The 21820-nt window shown below is 55.6% G+C and overlaps 1 protein-coding gene across 4 annotated transcripts in view; it reads left to right on the top strand.

The window, feature by feature from the left end:
* The window catches only part of GRM4 (glutamate metabotropic receptor 4), a 127522-nt gene that overhangs the window by 73743 nt on the left and 31959 nt on the right, over positions 1-21820 (top strand). For all 4 annotated transcript variants that reach the window (XM_024248960.3, XM_024248963.3, XM_054557413.2 and 1 more), the window contains 3 exons: positions 11208-11343; positions 14104-14258; positions 16596-16736. In XM_024248960.3, coding sequence (XP_024104728.1) covers positions 11208-11343; positions 14104-14258; positions 16596-16736 — 432 coding nt within the window. The remainder of the gene's footprint in view (positions 1-11207; positions 11344-14103; positions 14259-16595; positions 16737-21820) is intronic.

The following is a 21820-nucleotide window of genomic DNA, read 5'->3' as shown; positions in this document are numbered from 1 at the left end:
TCTGTGTGTGGTGTGTATCTGTGTGGTGTGTGGTGATTGTGTGTCTGTGTGTGCTGTGTATCTGTGTGGTGATGTGTGTGTCTGTGTGTGGTGTGTGTCTGTGTGGTGGGTGGTGATTGTGTGTCTGTGTGTGGTATCTGTGGTGATGTATGGGTGTGTGTGGTGTGTATCTGTAGTGATGTGTGTGTCTGGTGTGTATTTTTGTGGTGATGTGTGGGAGTTTGTGTGTGTGATGTGTATCTGTGTGGTGATATGTGTCTGTGTGTGGTGTGTATCTGTGTGGTGTGTGGTGATTGTGTGTCTGTGTGTGCTGTCTATCTGTGTGGTGATGTATGGTTGTGTGTGTGGTTTGTATCTGCATGGTGATGTGTGTGTGTGGTGTGTATCTGGGTGGTGTGTGGTGATTGTGTGTCTGTGTGTGGTGTGCATCTGTGTGGTGAGGAATGGGTGTGTGTATCTGTGTGGTGATATGTGTGTGTCTGTGTGTGCTGTGTATCTGTGTGGTGATTGTGTCTGTGTGTGGTGTGTATCTGTGTAGTGATGTGTGTGTCTGTGTGTGGTATCTGTGTGCTGATGTGTGTGTGTGGTGTGTATCTGTGTGGTGTGTGGTGATTGTGTATCTGTGTGTTGATGTAAGGGTGTGTGTGTGGTATGTATCTGTGGTGGTGTGTGTCTGTGTGTGGTGTGTAGTGTAGTGTAGTGATGTGTAGGGGTGTGTGTGGTGTGTATCTGGTGATTGTGTGTGTGGTGTGTATCTGTGTGGTGATGTGTGTGTGTGGCATGTATCTGTGTGGTGATTGTTGGTGTGTATCTGTGTGGTGATGTGTTTGTGTGGTGTGTGTGTGGTCGTGTGTGTGTGGTGTGTATTTGTGTGGTAATGTGTGTGTGTGGTATCTGTGTGATGTGTGGGGCTGTGGTGTGTATCTGTGTGGTGAGATGTGTGTGTGGTGTGTATCTGTGTGATGTGTGGGGGTGTAGTGTGTATCTGTGTGGTGATGTGTGTCTGTGTGGTGTGTGTGTGGTCGTGTGTGTGTGGTGTGTATTTGTATGGTAATGTGTGTGTGTGTGTGGTGTGTATCTGTGGTGATATGTGTATGTGGCATGTACCTGTGTGGTGATATGTGTGTGTCTGTGTGTGGTGTGTATCTGTGTGGTGATATGTGTGTGTGGTGTGTATCTGTGTGATGTGTGGGGGTGTGGTGTGTATCTGTGGTGATGTGTGTGTGGTATGTATCTGTGTGATGATGTGTGTGTGTGTGGTGTGTATCTGTGTGGTGATGTGTGGGGGTGTGTTTGTGTTGTGTATCTGTGGTGTGTGTGTGTGGTGTGTATCTGTGTGGTGTGTGTTTGTGGTGTGTATCTCTGTGATGTGTATGTGTGTGGTGTGTATGTGGTGATTGTGTGTGTGTAGTGTGTATCTGTGTGGTGATATGTGTGTGTGGTGTGTATCTGTGTGATGTGTGGGGGTGTAGTGTGTATCTGTGGTGATGTGTGTGTGGTATGTATCTGTGTGGTGATGTGTGTGGGTGTGGTGTGTATCTGTGTGGTGATGTGTGGGGGTGTGTTTGTGGTGTGTATCTGTGGTGTGTGTGTGGTGTGTATCTGGTGTGTGTTTGTGGTGTGTATCTCTGTGGTGTGTATGTGTGTGGTGTGTATGTGGTGATGTGTGTGTGTGGTGTGTATCTCTGTGGTGATGTGTGTGTGTGTGTGGTCTGTATCTGTGTGGTGATGTGTGTGTGTGTGGTGTTTATCTGTGTGATGTGTGTGTGGTATCTGTGTGGTGATGTGTGTGATGATGTGTGGGTATGTCTGGTGTATATCTGTGTGGTGATGTGTGTGTGTTTGTGGTGTGTATCTCTGTGGTGATGTGTGTGTGTGTGGTGTGTATCTGTGTGGCGATGTGTGTGTCTGTGTGGTGTTTATGCGTGTGATATGTGTGGTGTGTATCTGTGTGGTGATTGTGTGTGTGGTGTGGTGTTTATTTGTGTGATGTGTGTGTGTGGTGTGTATCTCTGTGGTGATGTGTGTGTATGTGTGTGGTGATGTGTGGGTATGTGTGGTGTGTATCTGTGTGGTGATGTGTGTGTGGTGTATATCTGTGTGGTGATGTATAGGTGTGTGTCTGTGTGTGGCTAGGGGTTGTCTGAAGTTATAATTGGATGCAAATGTGTGTCAGGTTGGTGATTTACATGACTTGCGTGCCCGGGTTTGTGGGTGTGTATATGGAGGATGTGATGGGATTGGGTGTAGTGTGCATGTTTGTGCGAGGCTATGTGGTGACTGGGTGAGCCTGTGTGGCTGTGGGACTATGGGATCTGTGACTGTGTCAGTGTGTGCGTATGGCCCTGTGCCCGTCTTTGTGGCTATGAGGCTGTACGAGGTTCTTACTGGGCCCATAAGTGTGATGGGAGCTGTGTTCCTGGTGAGCATGTGTGACCGTGAGACTTTGTGAGCTTGTGGTGGTGTGTAGTATGTGATTTTGTGAGGGTGTGCATTGCCGTGTGTGTGTGTGTGTGTGTGTGTGTGTGTGTGGTTGGGGGCGTGGCGGGGGTGTGGTGGGGGTGCTGAGAGCCTTCAGGAAGGAAAGGATGTGTGTGCTGCCTTGGATAATCCTGGTGCCCTGGTCCCCCCGCCCAGCTGTGGACCTCCCCAGCCCTGGGTCCTGGGTCCTGGCCTGGCTGAGTGATGAGGCCCCTGTCCTCCGAGCTCCTGCCCTCCTGCCTCAGCAGCCCCACCCCACTAGGCCTTGCCCCCTCCCCAGAGGCGTTGGCTCCAGGGGGCAGACCTGCACAAACACCACTACACTGGGCCCTCACACTATCCCTATCAGGTGGAGTTTAAACTATCAACTGAGTCACCTGTCTTCAGGCAGGGCTCTTGTGACCTGGTCCCTTTGCACAGCCAGCATGCACCTTTCTTCACTTGCTCATCCTTTGCAGGCCGATTTCCTGAGCACTCATGGTAAGGAATTGCTGTCTCGGTGGAGAAAGTAAAATCCCAGCAGAAGGCAGGACGGAGGGAGACATCCAGGTGCACATGGGTACCCACCCCACGCGTGTGGACGCTGAGCATGGAGTATCACGGTGGACCAGAGCAAAGTAGATGCCAGGCTCAAATGGGGTGTCCAGTGGCTGTGCATGTAAGGAGGTGGCAGCTCAGAGGGGAGGTCACCGAGGGGATGGGAGCGTGCAAGCAGGTGCAGGTGTTCACCTCCAACTCCTACAGAGCCTCTGCCCTCACGCCCATGCTGGCAGCTCCTGCCAAGCTGTCCCTTCAAAACCCTGTCAGTCAGGAACTCAGTTCTCCATTCGTCCAGCAGGTGTGGATTACCACCGTCCTGGGCAGGCCCCGCATGTGTCCTGGGCTCCGTAAGGCCCCAGGCAGAAAGACAGACCCCAGGGAGATAAATGCAGCCCAGCCAGGGAAGAACTGGGTGGGGAGCCAGAGGGTGGCTGAGCAGCTGAGGTGGGGGTGCTCCTGGCTGAGGGAGCAGCATGTGCAGAGGCCTGTTGGGGGCACAGACGTGGCCAGATGGGTGGATCCTGGTGGGGACTGGGGCGGTCCTGGATGTTGCAGGAAACCCAGATTCACTGGGGGCATCAGGGAGACCCTCCTGGGAGAAGAGGCAGGCGCTTAGGGTCACACACACACACACACACACACACACACACTGGGGGCTGCCAAGGGTTGTAAAGCCGAGAGTGTGTTGGGGGGCTGGAGACTGATGAGCTGGGGAGCGGGGTCACAAGCAGGAGCAGACAGGGTTGGTGACAGGTGACGGAGAACCAGGCCTGGCCCTCTGTGCAGTCCTAGACCCAGCTGGAGCCAGCCCAGCCCTCCTGTGTCCTGAACCCAGCTCACTCTGGAGCAGCTGCATGGGGAGGGCCTTTGCTGGGGCCTGGTGTCCTTCTTACCTTGAAACCCCCTCTGGCCACAACACTGCTGCCTGGGCTCCATTATTTACATTCAGGCTTCGCTCCCCGCTGAAAATAAAAGTAGCAGTCACCAGTCACCAAGCCCTCTGAGCAGCTATTTCTGGTCCCCTTCCTGAGAGCTGTTTTGGGGAAGGGCCTGGCTTTGGGAGTCAGAAGGAAGGAGTGTGTGTGTGTGTGTGTGTGTGTGTGTGTGTGTGTGTGTGTGTGTGTGTGTGTGTGTGTGTGTGTGTGTGTGTGTGTGTGTGTGTGTGTGTGTGTGTGTGTGTGTGTGTGTGTGTGTGTGTGTGTGTGTGTGTGTGTGTGTACGCCCATGACCCACCCCCTACCCCACTGGAAATTGCTGCCTTCACATTTTGCCATAAGGTAGATTTTTCCACTTGAATTCCTAGGGTTTGTCTTTTCATTATTTTCCTCTCTTTTTAAATTAAAAAAAAAATTTTTTTAAAGGAAAGGAGAAAGCGAGGATGTGCCTATGTCTCTGCTGGCCTCAGGACCGGCTGGCTGGGCCCCGAGAGGCCGGGCCTGGAGACCAGAGGGAGCTGGCTCAGGGGTCTGGAGGAGGATTTTTCTCCTTCCTTGTCTGGAGCCCACTGTCCAAGGTGACAGCTTGGGGGACCCCTGACTGCCTCCCCACAGCAGGGAGTGGGTGAGGTAGGGCACAAGCCGGCTTCTCTCACGGGAGGCCTTTTCTTTCAGCCCGCCCAGGGTGACTGCACAAGATGGGCACATCCCACAAGTGGTGGGGCGGAGGGGTGGGTCCTTGAAGGCAGGTGATCTGGAGGCTGCTGGGGGGCTGGCCTTGCAGGATGGCGGGAGGACTTTTTGAGACAGGTGGGGTGGGGAGAGCCATGCCAGGGAGGATGGGGAAGTGCTACAAGGAGAGCATCCCAGGCACAGTGGAGTCTCAGAGGGTCCTGCCACGGTCAGACCTCCTGTAAACCTAAGCTCACCTCAGGCTAGGACCACCCCAGGTCATGCAGGACAGAAATGTGAATTCATTTAGCAGCACATCCCACCTCACTTGAAGGTAAGTGGGATTTACAAGTTCCAAAGTGTTCTCAATTCCTGGGGTCTCAGGCAAGGCAGCAGCTCCTAGAGAACAGTCAGACCTGAGTTCAGATCCAGCCTCTGCCTCTCCAGCTGCATGGCCCAGCCCAAGCCTCCCTGTTCTCCAGGGTGAATCCAGGTTGGCTGATGGGATGTAGCCCCCTGTCTCCCTCCAGCACGTCATGCTGCTCCTGTCCTCCTCTGCACCGATTCCAGGATGTTTACGGTTCCTTCCCACCCTGGGACTCAGGCTGCATGGCGCCAGGGCTCTGTCCTCTGCATGGCTGCATCCCAGTGTCTCATGCCATGCCTGCCACATAGGAGATGCTCAGTACACGTCTGCGGGCTCCACGAAGGGAAAGTGGTGGCAGCAGGCAGGCAGGTGATGTGAGAGGGGCCTGTACTTCCCTGCAGATGCTCAATAAATGTGGGCTGCTGAAGAATGGTGCTTAGGGGTTGTGTAGTGGGGGTGTGGCTCCAGGGGGCCCTTCCTCTGCCACCTGCATGCTCAGGCTGACCCGGAGCACTGTCCCCTTGTGCTTCTGCTCAGGGTGATGGCTGTTCCTTCTGGTCTTGCTTCCTCGGCTAGACTGAGAGCTCCTGAGGAAGGAGTCTTACTCAATATCGTTTCTTAAGGACTGACTATGCCAGGAACTGAGCAGGGCAGTGGAAGGAAAGAGGAAGAGAGGGAGGAAGGGATGAAGGGAGGAAGAAAGGGAGGGAGGAAAGGAGGGAGAGAGGAAGGAAGGGAGGAAGGGACAGAGGGAGGGAGGGAGGAAGGGACAGAGGGAAGGAGGGAGAAAGGGAGGGAGGGAGGGCGGAAGGAAGGAAGAGAGGGAAGGAGGGAAGGATGGAGGGAGGAAGGGAGCGAAGGAAGGAGGAAGGGAGGAAGGAAGATGGGAAAGAAGGAAGGAAGAGAGGAAGAAAGGAAGAAAGGACACAGACCTGACCCTGACCTTGGGAAGTGCAGCTGGAGGTGGACATTGACACAGTTATGTCAGCTGGGCCTGGAGACCACCAGGAAAGGTCACCAGACCACAGATGGAAAGGACGGAGAGACTGAAAAATACGACAGGAAACTGATACCAAGTTTCATCCATGACATCTCTATGTCATGTTCACGTGGGGATGCCTGAAGCCTGGGGTGGTGACGGTTCCAGCTCACACCAGCGGAGGGCTGGCCAGGAGTGAGCCTGCTCTCATGGGACGATGGGATTTCAGGAACCACATGGCTGGGAGGAGAGGGGCAGTCCCAGGCAGGTAGGTGTGGAGGAAGGCGGAGGAAGGCAGGCAGCCTCCCTATGGAAGCCCTTGGGCCAGCTGCGGCTATGCAGCCCATTTCACAGATGAACACAGGGAGGCTCTGGTGTGCCCTGCTGTGTTATTTGTCAGGCGGCACCACGTGAGGACCGCGGCGCCCTTGCTGTCACCCATATCTAAAAGTTTTGTCCAGCTGGGGTTCTGTGGCCCAGATTTGCTGAGTAGTCCCATGTTGCCACATCTGCTTGATTCTGATTATTCTTTAAAGAAATAAAACGTGGATTGAGTCGGAACCTTCTTCAGTCCTGTTCCTCTCTTCTCCCTTGAGGTAACCATGATTCTGAAAGGTGGCAGGTTCCCTTCCTGTCCTTGTTTAGTCACTCAGCAAACATTTTAGAGCACCTACTATGTGCCAGGCAGTGTTCTAGGCACTGGGGAGAGTGTGATGAAAACAACGGACAAAGTCTCCTGCCCTCATGCAGCCTTTACTCATATATGTATAGTACATATATATGCGTCTTCATAAATATTGTATGTGGTCTTTAGATTTTACATAAATGGGACAGATCCTGCTGCAACTTGCTTTTGTCCGTCAATTTTACGATTTCAGGATTTGTCATGTTGACATATGAGAACTGTTATTCATCTTAACTCCATAATATCCCATTGAGCAAACACACTACAGTTTATTCATTCTTCTGTTGTAAAACATTTAGGTTGTTTCCATTTTTTTGCAGTTTCAGACAGTGCTGTGTTGAGCCACTCTGTGTGGGTCTCCTGTGCCCACGTGCCGGGGTTTCCCTGGGGACGAGTGTGGACGGGGAAGCACTGGCTTGGAGGCAGCCGGCATGTTCAGCTTTACTAGACGCTGCCGTGTGGTTCTGCAGAGGGTTCCAATGGACACGCCTTGTTCAGGTGTCCAGCTGTCTTGTAGTAAAGGCGGGCCCTGAGGGATGGGGCCAGGCGAAAGTCGGTTTTGATGGGTGGGGCAGCCCAGGGAGGAGGGGAGGTGTGGAGCCTGGGCGGGCTGGGGAGGAGGCGCAGAGCTGGGAGAGATAGCGGTTCCTGCTGGAAAGCAGTCAGGGGCTGGCCTGGATCCCAAACTTCCCAGTGCAGTGGTGAGAGCCTCGTCTGAAGGTGGCTCTGCCCCTGCTACTGTGTGCCCCTGGGCAAGGCCTCTCTGGCCTCCGTCTCCTCACTCTCCATCCAACTTGGGCCAGGAGGTCTCCAGTGTCCCTACGGACTTGATATACTCAGATTATCTTGGCAAGTGGCTGTGGCTTACTGCCCCTGGCCGGCGAGCAGAGGCACCAGCTTGGCTGGGATGGCAGAGCTTGCAGCTGGCAAGTGGCATTCGGGTGTTTGTCAGGAGCCTGGGCGGCTGGGATCCTGGCAGGAGGCTGGGCAGGGGCTTGCCAAGGGAGACCCAGGAGAGCCAAGGAGGCCATGGGGACCCCCAGACTTCTTCATGTGTGTCCCCCTCCCCGTATGGTCCTGTGCCTGGAGCCTGGGGAGTGGAGGGCTCCAGCCTCTTCCCTGAGATAACGGAGTGGGCTTGTTCCCTGAGGGCTTTGTGGGCTTTCATTTGATTATATCTACTCTAAGTACGGACCCATGGATTCTTACTTTATTCAATGAGAGAGACTTGGGGCACAGGGTGAGGAGGCGTGCCCCTTCCTAGGGGAGAGGTTTGAAGCAGGTGTCTGCGGGAGTGTTAGCCATGTGGCCCAGGGACTGGGCACAGGGATGGCTGGTGGGCTTGGTGTGACTTTGGGTCTGTAGCAGCGTGGCCTGGAACACACAGGGTGGGCTGTGGTGATGGTGGATGTTGATCTGTGCCAGTGCGTGCATTATGTCACTGTGTGTGGACACGTGTGTGCACACATGTACATGAAGCCACCTAAACAACAGAGGCTACAGAAGAGGCTCCGGCACATGAAACACTGCCCCTTTATTCTCAGTGGCTGCTGCAGAGTCATTGCTTTGCAAGGAAAGGGAGCTGTCCAGGAGCTGGAGGGGCTGCAGGAAATGGGGGCCTCTCCGCCTGAGGGAGGCTCTGGACACAGACCAGGATTGCAGTCCCACTGAATGGCGGTGTGACCTTGGTTAGGCTATTTAGCAACCTGAGCCTCAGTTTCCTCATCTGTGAGATGGGGATATTAGCATCTGCTAATGTGTGAGGATTCATCAAGACTGGGCCTCGCACGGTGCCAGGCATGCAGTGGGTGCTCAGTGGCCTCTTGGGCCGCTCTGGTCTTCTCTGGCTGCAGCAGGCATCAAGAGAGCAGTTGAGGCAGAGATTGTGCCACTGCCAGGAGCTTGTGTCATCCCAGGAGAGGGCCTGGTTTCTGAGCCAGTTCCTTTACCCACTCCCCTGAGTGGACGTGCTGACAATAGGGCTGTGAAACAAAGGGACCCCACGGGCACTTGGTTTCTCATCCTGGGGGCAGCAACACCAGTGGGCACTCACCCCAGCATGGGCACCATGCCCCATCATGCCCATGGGCCCACAAGCCCCCTCAACTCCACAATCCTATCCCTTCACTACATGACTGGCTGAAAGGTGGCCGCTGGAGCCAGATGGCCCAAGTTCAAACCCCACCTCTGCCCCTGACTATCTTCATGATCCTGGGGAAGCTACTTAACCTCTCTGTGCCTCAATTTCTTCATTTATAAATTGGAGATGTGGTGATTACACTGGCCTCAGATGAGTGAATCCATGTAAAATTTGCAGAATAGCATTTCCCATGCATTGGACACTCCATAAATGTTCATTAGTATTATGGAGCTCTGCACACCCCCGCCCGCCGCACTCCCTTCCGGTCTGAATCTCTTGCAGTTGCAAGAATATCAAACCCTCCTCAGACTGCATTTGCATCTCAAGTACCTTGTGTGTCACACTCCCGCTGACTGAGCCGTGGTCACCTAATCCTTCCTTCACCAGCAAAATGAAGCTTGCAAGATATGCCCTGAGGTGCCAGGCAAGACCATCACACGGATCCTCTTAGAAGAGCATCACTCAGAAATATGACTTAACCTAACAGTTTCTCCCTGTTTGAGAGCAATTAACTCCCTTCTCCTGCCTTCCGTCCTGCTCCTGGAGCCAGGTGGCTCATCCTTCCCTTCCCTCTCCTCCCAGTCCAGCCTCTTCCTCTGTCCATCTGTCTCCCCAGATGGGGGGAGGAATGTCGCAATTGGCCCACTTTCTAAGTGGAAAGAAACCATATGGAGGGCTTAGCTGGGAGCTGAGAGCCGGCCCGGCCAGCGGTGCAGCCAGTGGCTGCCTCCCTTGGCTCCGTGACCCCAGACTGACGGGGCCCCAGTCTTGCCCAAGCACCCTTGCTCCTTCTCCCCCCTCCCCGTGAGCTCCTAGTAAACATGCTCTTCTCTAGCACTTGGGACTTCTTGGTGTCTTAGGAGAGACCTGAGGAGCTGTGTGTGTGTGCATATGTGCGTGTGTGTGCATGCGTGTGTGTGTTGTGTCCTGTGGCCCCAGGCCAGCAGGGTGCCTGGCACAGAGCAGCCACTCCTTCCAGAGCGTACCCTGTTCTCTCCAGAATGTCTGCCGCCTGGCCACTTGCATCCTCTGAGGACTCAGCCCAGTGTCACTGCCTTTGGGCAGCCTTCCCTGGCGGCCATCTCCCTGCCCACAGGTAGGGACCCCTCCGTGGGTGGAGCTGGGTGCTGGCACTGCCCTGTGGGGCTGGTGGTAGTCGTGTCCCCTGCACTCTGAGCCCCTGGCAGCTCCACCCAGAGTTTTCTGACGTATTGGGGCAAGTCTGTGTAGAAGGCTCAGTTGGCCCCAGCCTGGACCTCCAGGTCATTTGGAAGCCCAGCGGTGCCCAGCGTAGGTGTTTGGTTTGAGGCATTGTGTTGAGTTGAGTGGGACCCAGAGGAGGGCAGCCGTTAGATACCAGGACCAGCTTCAAGATTAATCCCTCATGCTTTTCCATCGACTGCCACCAGGGGCTTCTGGGGTCTTATTCTCCGGGGGTCTCCAGCTCCTGGACTCCAGTAGGGCAGATAACTGTGTGGCTTTGGGTAAGCTACTTCTCTTCTCTGAGCTTCGGTTTCCTCATCCGTCAAAGGCAGTGGCTGACACAAGCATGGCCCACAGATGCTCTGTACCACACGGTCGGGTGAGATTTAAATACATGAATGACATCTGTCCCCTGCCAGCACTTGAGAGGCACATCTGGGGCTGGGGACTGGCTGGGACAAAGTGCTCCCAGGTCTCTGATGGCCACCCAGCCTGGTCGTGAATCCCGGCAACATCAAGTATTGACCCTCTTCTGATGGTTCCAGCCAGTGGCCATGCACGCTGCTCTTACCAGGGGCCTGGTGATGGGCATGGGGCCCAGGGACAGGAGCCCTGAGAAGCATGTGGATATGGGTGTAGCAAGGACTGATGCCTCAGGGTGGGCTCTATTCCCAGCTTTAACCTTCCAAGAAACATTATGAGGGGGTTACAATAAAAATAATCAACATTTACTAAACACTAGGTAGCGGATGTTGTCTTTATATGCATTACCTCACTTATAACAATTCTATGAAATAGGTAATACCATTATTTTCACTTTATAGGTGATATATGTGCATCACAGAGAGGTCCGGTAACTGACCTAAGGTCACACAGCAGTAAGTGGCAGAGCTGAGATTTGAAGCCAGGCAGTCTAGCTCCTAAGCATGATGCCGTGCTGCTTCTAGCTGCTATATGGGGAAACTGAGGCTCAGAGTACTTAAGTGACATATCCAGGGTCACCAGCTGGTAAGTGGAGCCAAGACTGGCCCTGAAGCTGTTCTGACTGCACAGCCCATATCCAGAGGCTGGGATCCCAGGGCTGGGAGTCAGGCTGGGGAGCCTGGGCAGCATCCAGCCCCCATCTCCTGGAGTATGTGTTGGGAGAGTGGTGGGAAGACTCAGGTTCCCCTGCCCCCCCCAGCTAACCGGTGCCCTTCCTGCAGGGGGCGTGTGCATCGCCCAGTCAGTGAAGATACCACGGGAGCCCAAGGCAGGCGAGTTCGACAAGATCATCCGCCGCCTCCTGGAGACTTCGAACGCCAGGGCAGTCATCATCTTCGCCAACGAGGATGACATCAGGTGAGGGCAGGTGGCAGCAGGGTGGGCACTGGGAGCCATGCAGGTGTGGGCAGAGCCACGGGTCCTGTCCTGCTGGAGACCTTCCCAGGCGAGCCTGACCCCACCCTGGGATCCAGAGAGGTGGGTGCGGGTGAGTGGGTATGTGGGCAGGGAGACCCACAGGCTGGTGCACAGGCTACTGCTATGGGGCACTCCTTCCCTTCCCCCTCCATTTCCTGCGTCCATTCCACCTGCTAGGGATGGCTACCTGGGTGCTTTAACAGAGGGCCGAGGCCGTGAGCTTGGGGCTGGACCACTTAGGTTCTAATGCTGTTCTCCCACCTACTAGCTGTGTGACCCCAGGTGAATTTCTTAACCTCTCTGGGCCTCTGCTGCTAAAAAACAAATGAGTTAATGATACCTGCCTGCCTGATAGCGTTTGAGAATTCAATGCAGGAATGTGCATAAAAGGCTTAGAGTAAGGTCTGGCATGAAATAGGCGCCCAGTAAATGTGGGCCACCTCTCAGCCCCTCCCTCCTTTCTGTGGTGAGCTCAGAGTACAGAGAAGAGCTCTGGGCTGTGTTTGGTTCTAGTCTTGGCTTAGGCTCAGAGAGCCCAAGCTGAGGGGAGACACAGCTCTGTCCTCAGGGAGCCCCAGGATGAGGGGTGATACAGCTCTGCCTAGAATCTGGTAGGGCCCTCTAGTCCCTGCTGGTCACCTCTCCTTCAGAGAGGAGGGTGAGAGCAGATGTGGCCCCTGCCAGGTCTCCTCAGATATCTGGCCAAGGCTGGCAGAGCCTGCTGTGCCCTCAGACTCCCCCTCACTGGACCAGCCAAGGCTGCACTGTGTGCCCAGTCCTTCCCAGGCGGCTTCCTCCTATTCCTCACCAGTGCTCCCAAGCCATTTCTCACTTTCTAACCTGGACTCCAGAGTTGCTGCAAAACAGATACCCTCCCAGGCCATTGGTGGGTCCCTGGAGGGATGGAGGAGGGCTTCTGGAAGATCATCACAGCCTCAAAAGCCAAAAGGACAAACTGCAATGGTTGGTGTCTCAGGCAGCGAAAGGCCAGGGAGGGGAGGCCCTCAAGCCCCATCCTGACACCCTCAGAGCTGCACAGAGGCGGCACCCAGTCCCTTGAGGCGTGCAAGTCCCCTGAGTTCTGGCTCTGAACGTGTATGATGGCCACCGCTCAGCCAGCTCCTGGGGAAGCTTCTGAGCCACCGGGCCCCGCTCACTGACTCCTGCCCCCTACTCCCATCCCAGAGCCTGATAAGACTTGGCTCCCACACCCCACCCAGCTATGTGCCTCACTCCGGGCCTGCTGTTTTCGAGGACACCTTCAGCTCAGATGGACCCACATTCTGGGAGGGGGACTGAAAGCACTTGGCCTTTTGTCCCAGCGAAGAAGTCCCTAGGGGAGGGCTGGAAGGGAGCTAGACTGACTTCTGGAGCAGGCTACAGGAAGTGGGGTAGGAGGCGGGGGTCATTTCTGGAAATGCACATGCATTTTCAGAAGCAAACAGAAGTAAAAATAAACCCAGGTGACTCTGCAGGGCTAGAAGATCGGGAGCTCTGGCCATCTCGGGCTGGCCGGATGCAGATGGGTATTAATAGGGTGTGGGTGTGGGTTCTGAGAGCAGCCTTACCTGCCATTAGTGGTGACCTAGGGTGCAGGGGGGCTACACCAGTGAGCGGGGCTGGAAAGCCTCAGGAGTTGGGAGATGATGGAGGGTGGGGTGGGATGAGATGGACAAGGCCAGCTCAGGTGAAAGCTCTGGGGCCTGGAAACATTTGTTTCTCCCTGGAAGCCCAGGCCCTCCAGCCCCAGCTGGCCGCCTCCTGCACAGGCCCAGCAGCCACCCCCCAGCCCCGGAGTCTGTGCCCTGGTCCTCACCGACGGAAGGGCCTGGACAGTTTGTAATACCACAGCCTCTCACTTGCTGTGTGACTGTGAGCAAGTTCCTTGCCTCCTCCCTACCTCAGTCTCTCTTTGTGGGAGCTGGGTTAGGGGAATTCTGCCCATTCCTCCTTGTTTTTCCCCTCTGAGATGTCTTTGAGGGGCCGCTTAATTCATGCCTCCATGAAGCCCTGGCTGAGTGCTTGCTGTGGGCTCCTCGGCCCCGGGCTGGGCTCTCGGGACCCTGGTTTGATTTATATTACCATCACAGGCAGACGGGGCTGTGTGTGAGCACTGGGTGGCTGGCTCCACACCCATCTCCCTCCATCACCCACTCCCACTCAGGGTGTGGGGAGCAGCTCTCTGAAGGACCTGGAATTTTGGCACAGAGGGCGGTGAATGAAGAGGGAGCTGTGGGCAGAAGGCAGCATGTGCAGAGGGGTGAGGGCGGCGGTTGTGTGATGGCGGATGCGTGTGAGAATGGGCAAGGAATGTGGGGGTGGATGAGCCAGGAAGGCATGCGTCTCAGGGGACCGGGGCTGGGCAGAGGTGGTGGTGGGGCCTGAGTCAGACGTGGGGCGGGTGTGGATCTGCGGGGGACAGGTGTGGTCTTTGTAGGGACAGATGTGGGCCTGGAGAATCACACAGGCGTGGGCCCAGGGGCAGACAGGTTGGATGAGGCAGTAGCCATGGGACTATGGGCAGGTGAGGGCAGGGGGTAGGGGGAATCCACGGGTTGGGGTGAAAGCATGGGTGCTGGGACAGTTGTGGACCCTGGGCTTCTGGGGGTCAGAGATGTGGGCCCAAAGCAAGTGTGGCCAGGAGTGGGAGCAGTTTCGTGGACAGACACGGCTGGGCTGGGCTGGTGTGTGTTCCTACAGGCGTGTGCTGGAGGCAGCACGAAGAGCCAACCAGACAGGCCATTTCTTCTGGATGGGCTCTGACAGCTGGGGCTCCAAGATTGCACCTGTGCTGCACCTGGAGGAGGTGGCTGAGGGTGCTGTCACGATCCTCCCCAAGAGGATGTCCGTACGAGGTAAGGTCGGGCAGGTGCAGGTGGTCGGCACCATCCTGGACTGCTCCTCCTGCTGTCCCTCCTCGGCTTCCTTCCCCTTCTGCTCCTCCTCTTTCCATATCCTTCCTTTTCTCTTCCTTGGCCCACAGCCTCTTATGTTCTGAGGTTCTGGGCTGGGAGTTCTTTTAGGCCACATGCAACACAGCAGAATTTGAATCCAGATTCAAGACCTTCCCTCCTCTCTTCTCAGACATTTTTGGGGTGGAAGGTGTGTGGAGAGTCCGCTGCTGGAAGAGGCTGGGAGCCGTCCTGCCAGGGCTACAGGACAGGCCTTTCCTGCAGTCTGCCTGGGGTTGGCAGGCCCTGGGATGGCGCTGAGGTTGGGCCTGCCTCGCCCTGAATCCCCCCCTCTCAGGGCAGAACCCACAGTCACCTGGGCAGGAATGAACTTCTCTGGCCAGAACCTCACAGAGAGTGAGGTGTGACGTTCCCACTAATGGCCTGATTTGGCAGGGACCTGGCAGTCCTCACCATGGGGAAGAAGGCTCCCTGGGCCCTCTCCTTCCCTTCCCTCCCTCCCTTCAACAGAATCCAGCATTAATGGAGCTGGGAGGGACTGCAGACATCTGCCTCTCCAAGGTACTTCCTAAGACATGGAGGCCTGAGGAGGGGAGGGACTTGCTCAAAGTCACACAGCAGTGTCCTCTCTTCATCCTGAGGCAGAGGGAGCTCCCTGGCCCATGGCACCTTCTAGCCCTGGCCCATACCTGTCCAGAGGCCCATGGCTACCCTGTCATCCAAACCTGCCCCCCTGGGCCTACGCCTGCCTACAGGCCCAGCGTGATCCCCCAGGCCCATGTCTGTCCCTGCAAAGACCACATCTGTCCCCCCACATCCACACCTGCCCCATGTCTGACTCAGGCTCCGGAACCACCTCTGCCCAGCCCCGGTCCTCTCAGACTCATGCCTTCCTGGTTCATCCATCCCCACAGCTCTTACCCCATCACACATCCAACACCCCCCCCACCACCCACCACACTCTTACCCCATCACACATCCAACAACCCCCCACCCACCCACCACACACACATAGTGAGAGTTTCCATACCACCCCCAGCCATAAGAAACACAACATAACAATAACTGCTATGGTGCTTACCAGTGCCACGCCCCTTACAGACATCTCCTTTAGCCTCCCCAGCATCCCTGTGATGCACTCTTCCCCACATTTAGTAGATGGATACACAGGGCTCAGAGAGCTTGAGACACACACAGTACAGCGAGTGGCAGAGTTGGGACCAGAATCCAGGACTTGCCTGACAAGTACCTTTTCTGTCAGGAACATTAGAGAAGCTTTTAGAATCATGGTCCTCATCTGGGGGTGATTTTGCCCCCCAAGGGGACATTTGGCAATTTCTGGAGCCATTTTTGGTTGTCACAATTGGGGAATGCTGCTGCTGGCCTCCAGTGGGTAGAGGTCGGGGTGCTGCTCAGTATCCTACGGTGCACAGGACGGCCCCCCCACAGGAATTATCCCGCCCAGAGTGTCCACAGTGCCGAGGCTGAGAAATCCTACTGCAGGCCAAACCTCCTGCTCGATGCCAGTGTGTCTCCTGCCACGTGGCCAGTCATTTTGCTTCCACTTGGACGCTTCCATGGGCAGGAAGCTCCACGTGGCCCCGCTGAGCTTTCAGGCTTCTGGCCCATACAGAGCAGCTCAGTCCACAGTGCCGAGAACAGTCAGTATGGCAGGAGGGGTGTCTGGGAGGAGGAGAGGGTGTTGTTCACCGCCAGCCTGCCCACCCTGGGACAGGCTTTCCGAGGCTGAGAGCAGAAGTGTGAGCCATGCAGAGCATGTGGAGGAGGGAGGCAGCCTCTGTCAGTGACGGGGACGTCCTGGATGTGAAGGAAGAAGGTCCAGGTCCTGGTCTTGCTGTGTGACCTGGGTGGTCCCCTCCCTCCTTGTCTGGCCTGGTCTCCTCTTCAGGTGCTCCCAGGGTCGGGCAGCCCCACCAGCCTCTGTGCTGTAATCTCAGGACTCGCAGGCGGCTGCTTCTCAAAGCCCGCTCTTAGCATTGCAGCGGTTAAAGGCCGTGGAAACATCCTCATCGGTGTGCTTCTCTTCCATAAAGGCAGCAGTTGTAGATTACACACGCTCCCCCTGGGACCTAATACAGCTCTTTTCATTTTGAATGAAATGAAATGCTCCACATTTTGTTTTCTCCTGGATCGGAGGATGTGCTCCTCCCGGTCTCTCTCCCTCCGCCTGGACCATCTCTTATCCTGGGGGAGGCGGGGAGGGCTGGGGCTGGTGGGGAAGGAGGCCAGTGAGGCCCTGACGTCCTGGTTCCCTGCCAGGCTTCGACCGCTACTTCTCCAGCCGCACGCTGGACAACAACCGGCGCAACATCTGGTTTGCCGAGTTCTGGGAGGACAACTTCCACTGCAAGCTGAGCCGCCACGCCCTCAAGAAGGGCAGCCACGTCAAGAAGTGCACCAGTGAGCACGCGGGCCGGGCAGGGCCGGGCGGGCTCTAGGAGGAGCCGGGGAGGGCCGAGCCTGGGGGCCTGAGGCCGAGAGACTCCCTTTGTCTGTCGGCGGCCGGCCGTGGCAGGACGTGGAGTTGGGCCAGCACCTGGGGTGGAGTTGGGAGGCCTGGGGCGGGGCCCTGAGGGGCGGGGCCACAGCAGATTTGGGGTGTGGCCTTGAGATCGTTGGGAGTGGCAAGGCCTCTGGCCACCTCGGGGTTGATGTGGATGGCCCTAGGGCCAGCCCACAGCACCGAACTGACCCCTCCTGCCCTGTATCCAGTCTTGACGCACACCAGGCTGGGCACTTTCCAGAAACCACCTCTAACCTCCAGGGTTCCCTCAGTAACTCAGCAAGCACCAGTTTGGCTCCTAGGCCGTGCATTGCCCTGTTCTAAGCATGGCAGATAATATAGCAGTGAAGAAAGAGTCCAACGGCGCTTGGAGTTTTTATTCTAATAGGGAGACAGACCATCAACAAGACGAGTGAATGATAGAATATGTCAGAACAGAAATGTGCAGAAGAAACAAAACAGACAATAAAAAGAACGGAAAGTGTGAGGGGAAGGGAAACTGCAACTGTGAAGTGGCCAGGGACGGCCTGCTTGCACAGGTGACATCTGAGCCCTCACATTAGAGGGATAAGCTGCGCAGGGGAGGGGCAGTGATCGGTCCATTTTACAGAAGGGAGAGCAGAGGCTCAGAGGAGGTGAGTAGAGGGACTTGAATTCCCATAGATAGAGGGCGGTAGAGCATGACTTGCTCCCGGGTCTGAGCCCTGGGCCCCCCGCCCCCTAGGTAGCCATCATGGTGTGTCCACTTCAGATACATCCGGACAGGGGTCTTTGCGCGCCCTGGGTCTGGGTCACTCTGCGGCAGGACCCAGCCTCAATAACATTGGGGTGCTCTGGTGCCTCTCAGCCTGAGTGGTGCCTAATCGAGGATGATGAGTTATCTCCTGTATTCTCCCAGACTTGATCGTGCAGTTTGGGCAAAGGGCGGGGGATGCGCTGCATGGAGTCTTAGCTCCTCCAGGGCCAGGGGAGAAGGGAGTGTGATGAGGGTGGGTGGGGAGCATGCCGCCCTCTGGTGGCCAGAGCCCACAGGGACTTGCAGCCACTGGACCACTGGGGACCCAGAGAAGCTCACAGCCAAACCCACCTGATCTGCAGAGTGAGTGCAGGTATGCGAGTGTGCCCGGTGTGGCAGTGTGTGTGTATACACCTGTGGCACGTGACTTCGCATGTGTGTGAGCTGGTGTTCCTGAGAGAGAAGGGGTGTGTGTGCCTATGTCTTATGTGGGGCTTATGTCTTCCTGGGTGAGCTAAACATAAACATTGCTGTTTACTATGTATCTACTGTGTTCAGACACTTTAAAGACATCATCTTTAAAATGTGAAAGACATTTCACTCTCACAGCAACTCTAGGAACTCTTAAGATTCCTACACTCTAGACGAGGATATGCAGAGTCAGAGAGACCAAGTGACTTGCCCGAGGCTGCTCAGCAAATGCCTGCATCAGGCAGTAATCACAATAGAGGTGTGAGAAGTGCAAAGATGCCTGGGTGTGGAGGTTGAGCCCTCATGGGTGGGGTGACCGTGCATCCTGTCTCCCGTGTTCTGGTGTAATTATTGAGAGCATCCCCTTCGGTTCTTGGAAGTGCCCAAGCGGGATGGAAAACTGTATGGGCACTCTGATTTAGATCAGCAGACCTAGATCGGGGGTGAGGATGGGGATGGAATGGGAAGACTGGAAGTGGTGGCAAGATGGACAGCTGGGGCCTCCTGGACCCAGTGCCTAGGCTGTCGAGGGGTCTGGGCTGTCAAGGGGAAGGGCTTTCTAGAATCTTCTCTGCGTCTGGGAGGGGCAGGAGGGGAGAAGGCTTTGGTCAGTTCCTGTAGGCTCTGTCCAGACTCCTAGTCCTTGGGGCAGGATTCATGAACCTCTCTAGCAGTCCTAAGGGAGGCGTTTGGTCTGATTGTCAGCTCAGGTGGGGAAGGAGGACTGGAGCAGGGTTCAGAAGAGCACAGAGCTTGGCTGGGCGTGGTGGCACACGCCTGTAATCCCAGCACTTTGGGGGGCCGAGGTGGGCGGATCATCTGAGGTCAGGAGTTCAATACCAGCCTGGTCAACACGGTGAAACCCTGTCTCTACTAAAAATACAAAAATTAGCCGGGTGTGGTGGTGCACACCTGTAATCCCAGCTACTCGGGAGGCCGAGGTACGAGAATCGCTTGAGCCTGGGAAGTGGAGGTTGCAGTGAGCCGAGATTGTGCCACTGCACTCCAGCCTGGGCGACAGAGTGAGAGTCTGTCTCAAAAAAAAAAAAAAAAAAAAAAAAAGAGCACAGAGCTTTGCCATGAGCCTGAGGCAAGCTCTGCAACCTTTCTGGGCCTTTGCTTTCTCATCTGAGCAACGGGATTGATGAGCTGGCCCAGAGGGTGTCTCCAGAAGGAAGTGAAGCGTTAATGGAGGCACTTCCTGATCTGTAAGTGGCAGCTGTAAAGGCTGGAGGTGCGTTAGAGTCACCTGGGAGCTTTTAACACCATACCAGGGCGCCACCCCCAGACCAACTAGATCAGAACCTTAGGGGTGGGGCCTAGGCTGTGGATTTTTACAAAGCTCCCTAGGTGATTTTAATGTGTATTTAGGGCTGGGGCAGTGGTTTCCAAGCTTTGTTCACATTGAATCACCTGGGGATCTTTTAAAAATAGGGTAACCCTAGACGTTCTGGTTTAATTTGCACTGGATGCAGCCTGAGCGTCAGGATTTTTTGAAGTGCCCCAGGTGGTTCTACTTTGCAGCAAAGTTTGGGAGCCTCTGGCTTGGAGGGAGGGGTGGGTGACAGAGGGAGGACGGCGTGCACCCTAAACAGGTGAGGAGGCATGAGCAAAAGGGCAGAGGCTCTAGACATGGTACGTCTCAGCTGACCCCAATCCTTCCTGCTGCATTGGGAGCCCCAGTAGAGACAGGTCAGAGTCCCTGTGTGGCCCCAGGCCAGGTGCTGTGAGCCTCTCAGTCTATCTCTGGGTGAGGTGAGGGGCGGGTGAGGGGGCTGCTGGGAATGTTTGTGGGACCTGAGACCCTGGGGGAGGGGCAGGCAGCTCTGGTTTCCCCATGGTCCTGCCCCTGAGCTGAGCCTGTCCCACGGGAGAAGGCCTTAGGCCAGGAGGGCTGGAGTGACACCCACAGAGAGCTAGGAGCAGGGGCAGGGGAAGGACCCACCCCTGGGTCTGAGTCTGGCTCTACCTCCTCCCTGCTGTGTGACCTTGGACAAGTTATCTAACTTCTCTGAGTCTCAGCTGCTGTCAGTGAACAGGGAAGGCAACAGGTATCTCAATGAGCTGTGAGGTTTAGAGATAAAGCGTGTGAGGAGGCTGGCTGAGAATGATGTGTATGGTAGGTGCTGATAAAATGATTGTTATTGCTGATACAGAGAGGAAGTGGGAGAGTTGGGATTTAGACAGGCAATTGGGCAATCTAATAGTCCAAGTCTGTTGGTACCAATTCTGTCTGTCTGTCTGCTGTAGAATCCCGGAGGAAACAATGTGCCCTCCTGAAGGTGGGTAGTGTAGATGGTCACAGATGCAACTCCCATTTTACAGAAGAGGAAACTGAGGCAACTTGTGACTATCACAGAGCTAGAGAGTTGTCAGAGCTGATTCGCACCCAGGCAGCCTGGCTGTCAAGCCAGTGCCCACCCCTGCCCTTCCCCTCCTTCCCTCCCGCTCCTCCGGGACCCCTCTCTCTTGCCCTCAGCCAGCCCAGGCATGCTCTGTGGTCTCCGAGACCTATTCTCCACCTGCCCCCACTCTGTCTCCAGAGTCTAGCTTCCCCCTCACTTCTTTAGGTGCTCTCTCGGGTGCTCACATTCCATAGTCGGCCTCTGTTTCAGTCCTACAGGCCTGCCCTGCTCAAGGTCTCACAGAGAGCAAGTGCCACTCCTGTGTCCTTTGCCAAATCCATTCCTTCCCACCCCAGGTGATGGATGGGCCTGGTGACCGTCCAAGAGGGTGGGAAGGACCCTCTCATCCTGGGATCTTACACTTGGGAAAATTTGATTCATCCTTCAATGCTGTCTGAAGTGGAGTTCCCACAAGATGAGGATTTGATAGTAAGTAGCTGATTTAGGAGGGGATTCCAGGAAAGAGGAGAGAAAGCAGAGATGAAGGGTGTGAGATCAAGCTGGTTGCCACTGTGAACAATTGAAGCTTAATCCTCTTGGGACAGAGGAACAGGCCTCTCAGTCATCACACAGAGAGTGAGAGGGAGCCGGGGTGTGTGTGTGCCCCATCAGGCATTGGTGGAGGGATGCTCTTAGAGGCCATTAATTCCTTGGCACCTCCGGCCTGCCAAATGGCTGGGCAGAGAGGGCTCCTGTGCCCAAGAAAGCCTCAGAAGGGTGGCACATGCTGGCAGCTGGAGGCTGGACTGGTGTGTGCTGAAGGGGTCAGGGTTGGGTGTATGGTAGAGCACTCATTCTTTCTCAAACATACGGCTATTAGAGTCCTGCAGACCTGGGTGTGAATGCTGGTGCTGCCACTTCCTAGCCATGTGGCCTTGGGCAGGTTACCTCACCTCTGGGGGCCTTGATTTCCTCATCTGTGCAATGGGAATTATATTATCCCCTCCCATTCTCCCAAGAGCTCCATCCCCAGCAGAGTGCTGCCTCCCTCACGGCTTCCAAGGAAGTGATAGGAACTTATCTGCAGGAAGCACTTGCAGATGGCCCATGGATCCCCCCAACCTCAGCGAGCTGGGGTCACTGAGAGGGGCATCTCTGCAGCTGTCAAGCCTATGGGAAGATAGCGCCCGCCTCCTCCTTTCCTCCCAGGCCTTCCCTGGGAGCCCAAAGAACAGGGTTTGGGAATTAAAGTCGTAAACAAGGCAGATGTGGCATCTGTCTTTTTGACAGTGCTGCCAGCCAGGTGACGGCTGAGCGGAGGAAGGCCCGGTTTATGAGGAGATAGGAAAAATTTACTGCCTGCTGCACACAGGGGCTGGGAGCTCAGAGAGGGAGGGCAGCTGCATGGTGGCTGGGGGTGTGTGGGGAG

Source organism: Pongo abelii, chromosome 5 (genome assembly GCF_028885655.2).
Source record: "Pongo abelii isolate AG06213 chromosome 5, NHGRI_mPonAbe1-v2.0_pri, whole genome shotgun sequence".
Classification (NCBI taxonomy): domain Eukaryota; kingdom Metazoa; phylum Chordata; class Mammalia; order Primates; family Hominidae; genus Pongo; species Pongo abelii.
Note: the sequence above shows the minus strand (reverse complement) of the source record. Positions and strands in the feature narration are given on the sequence as shown.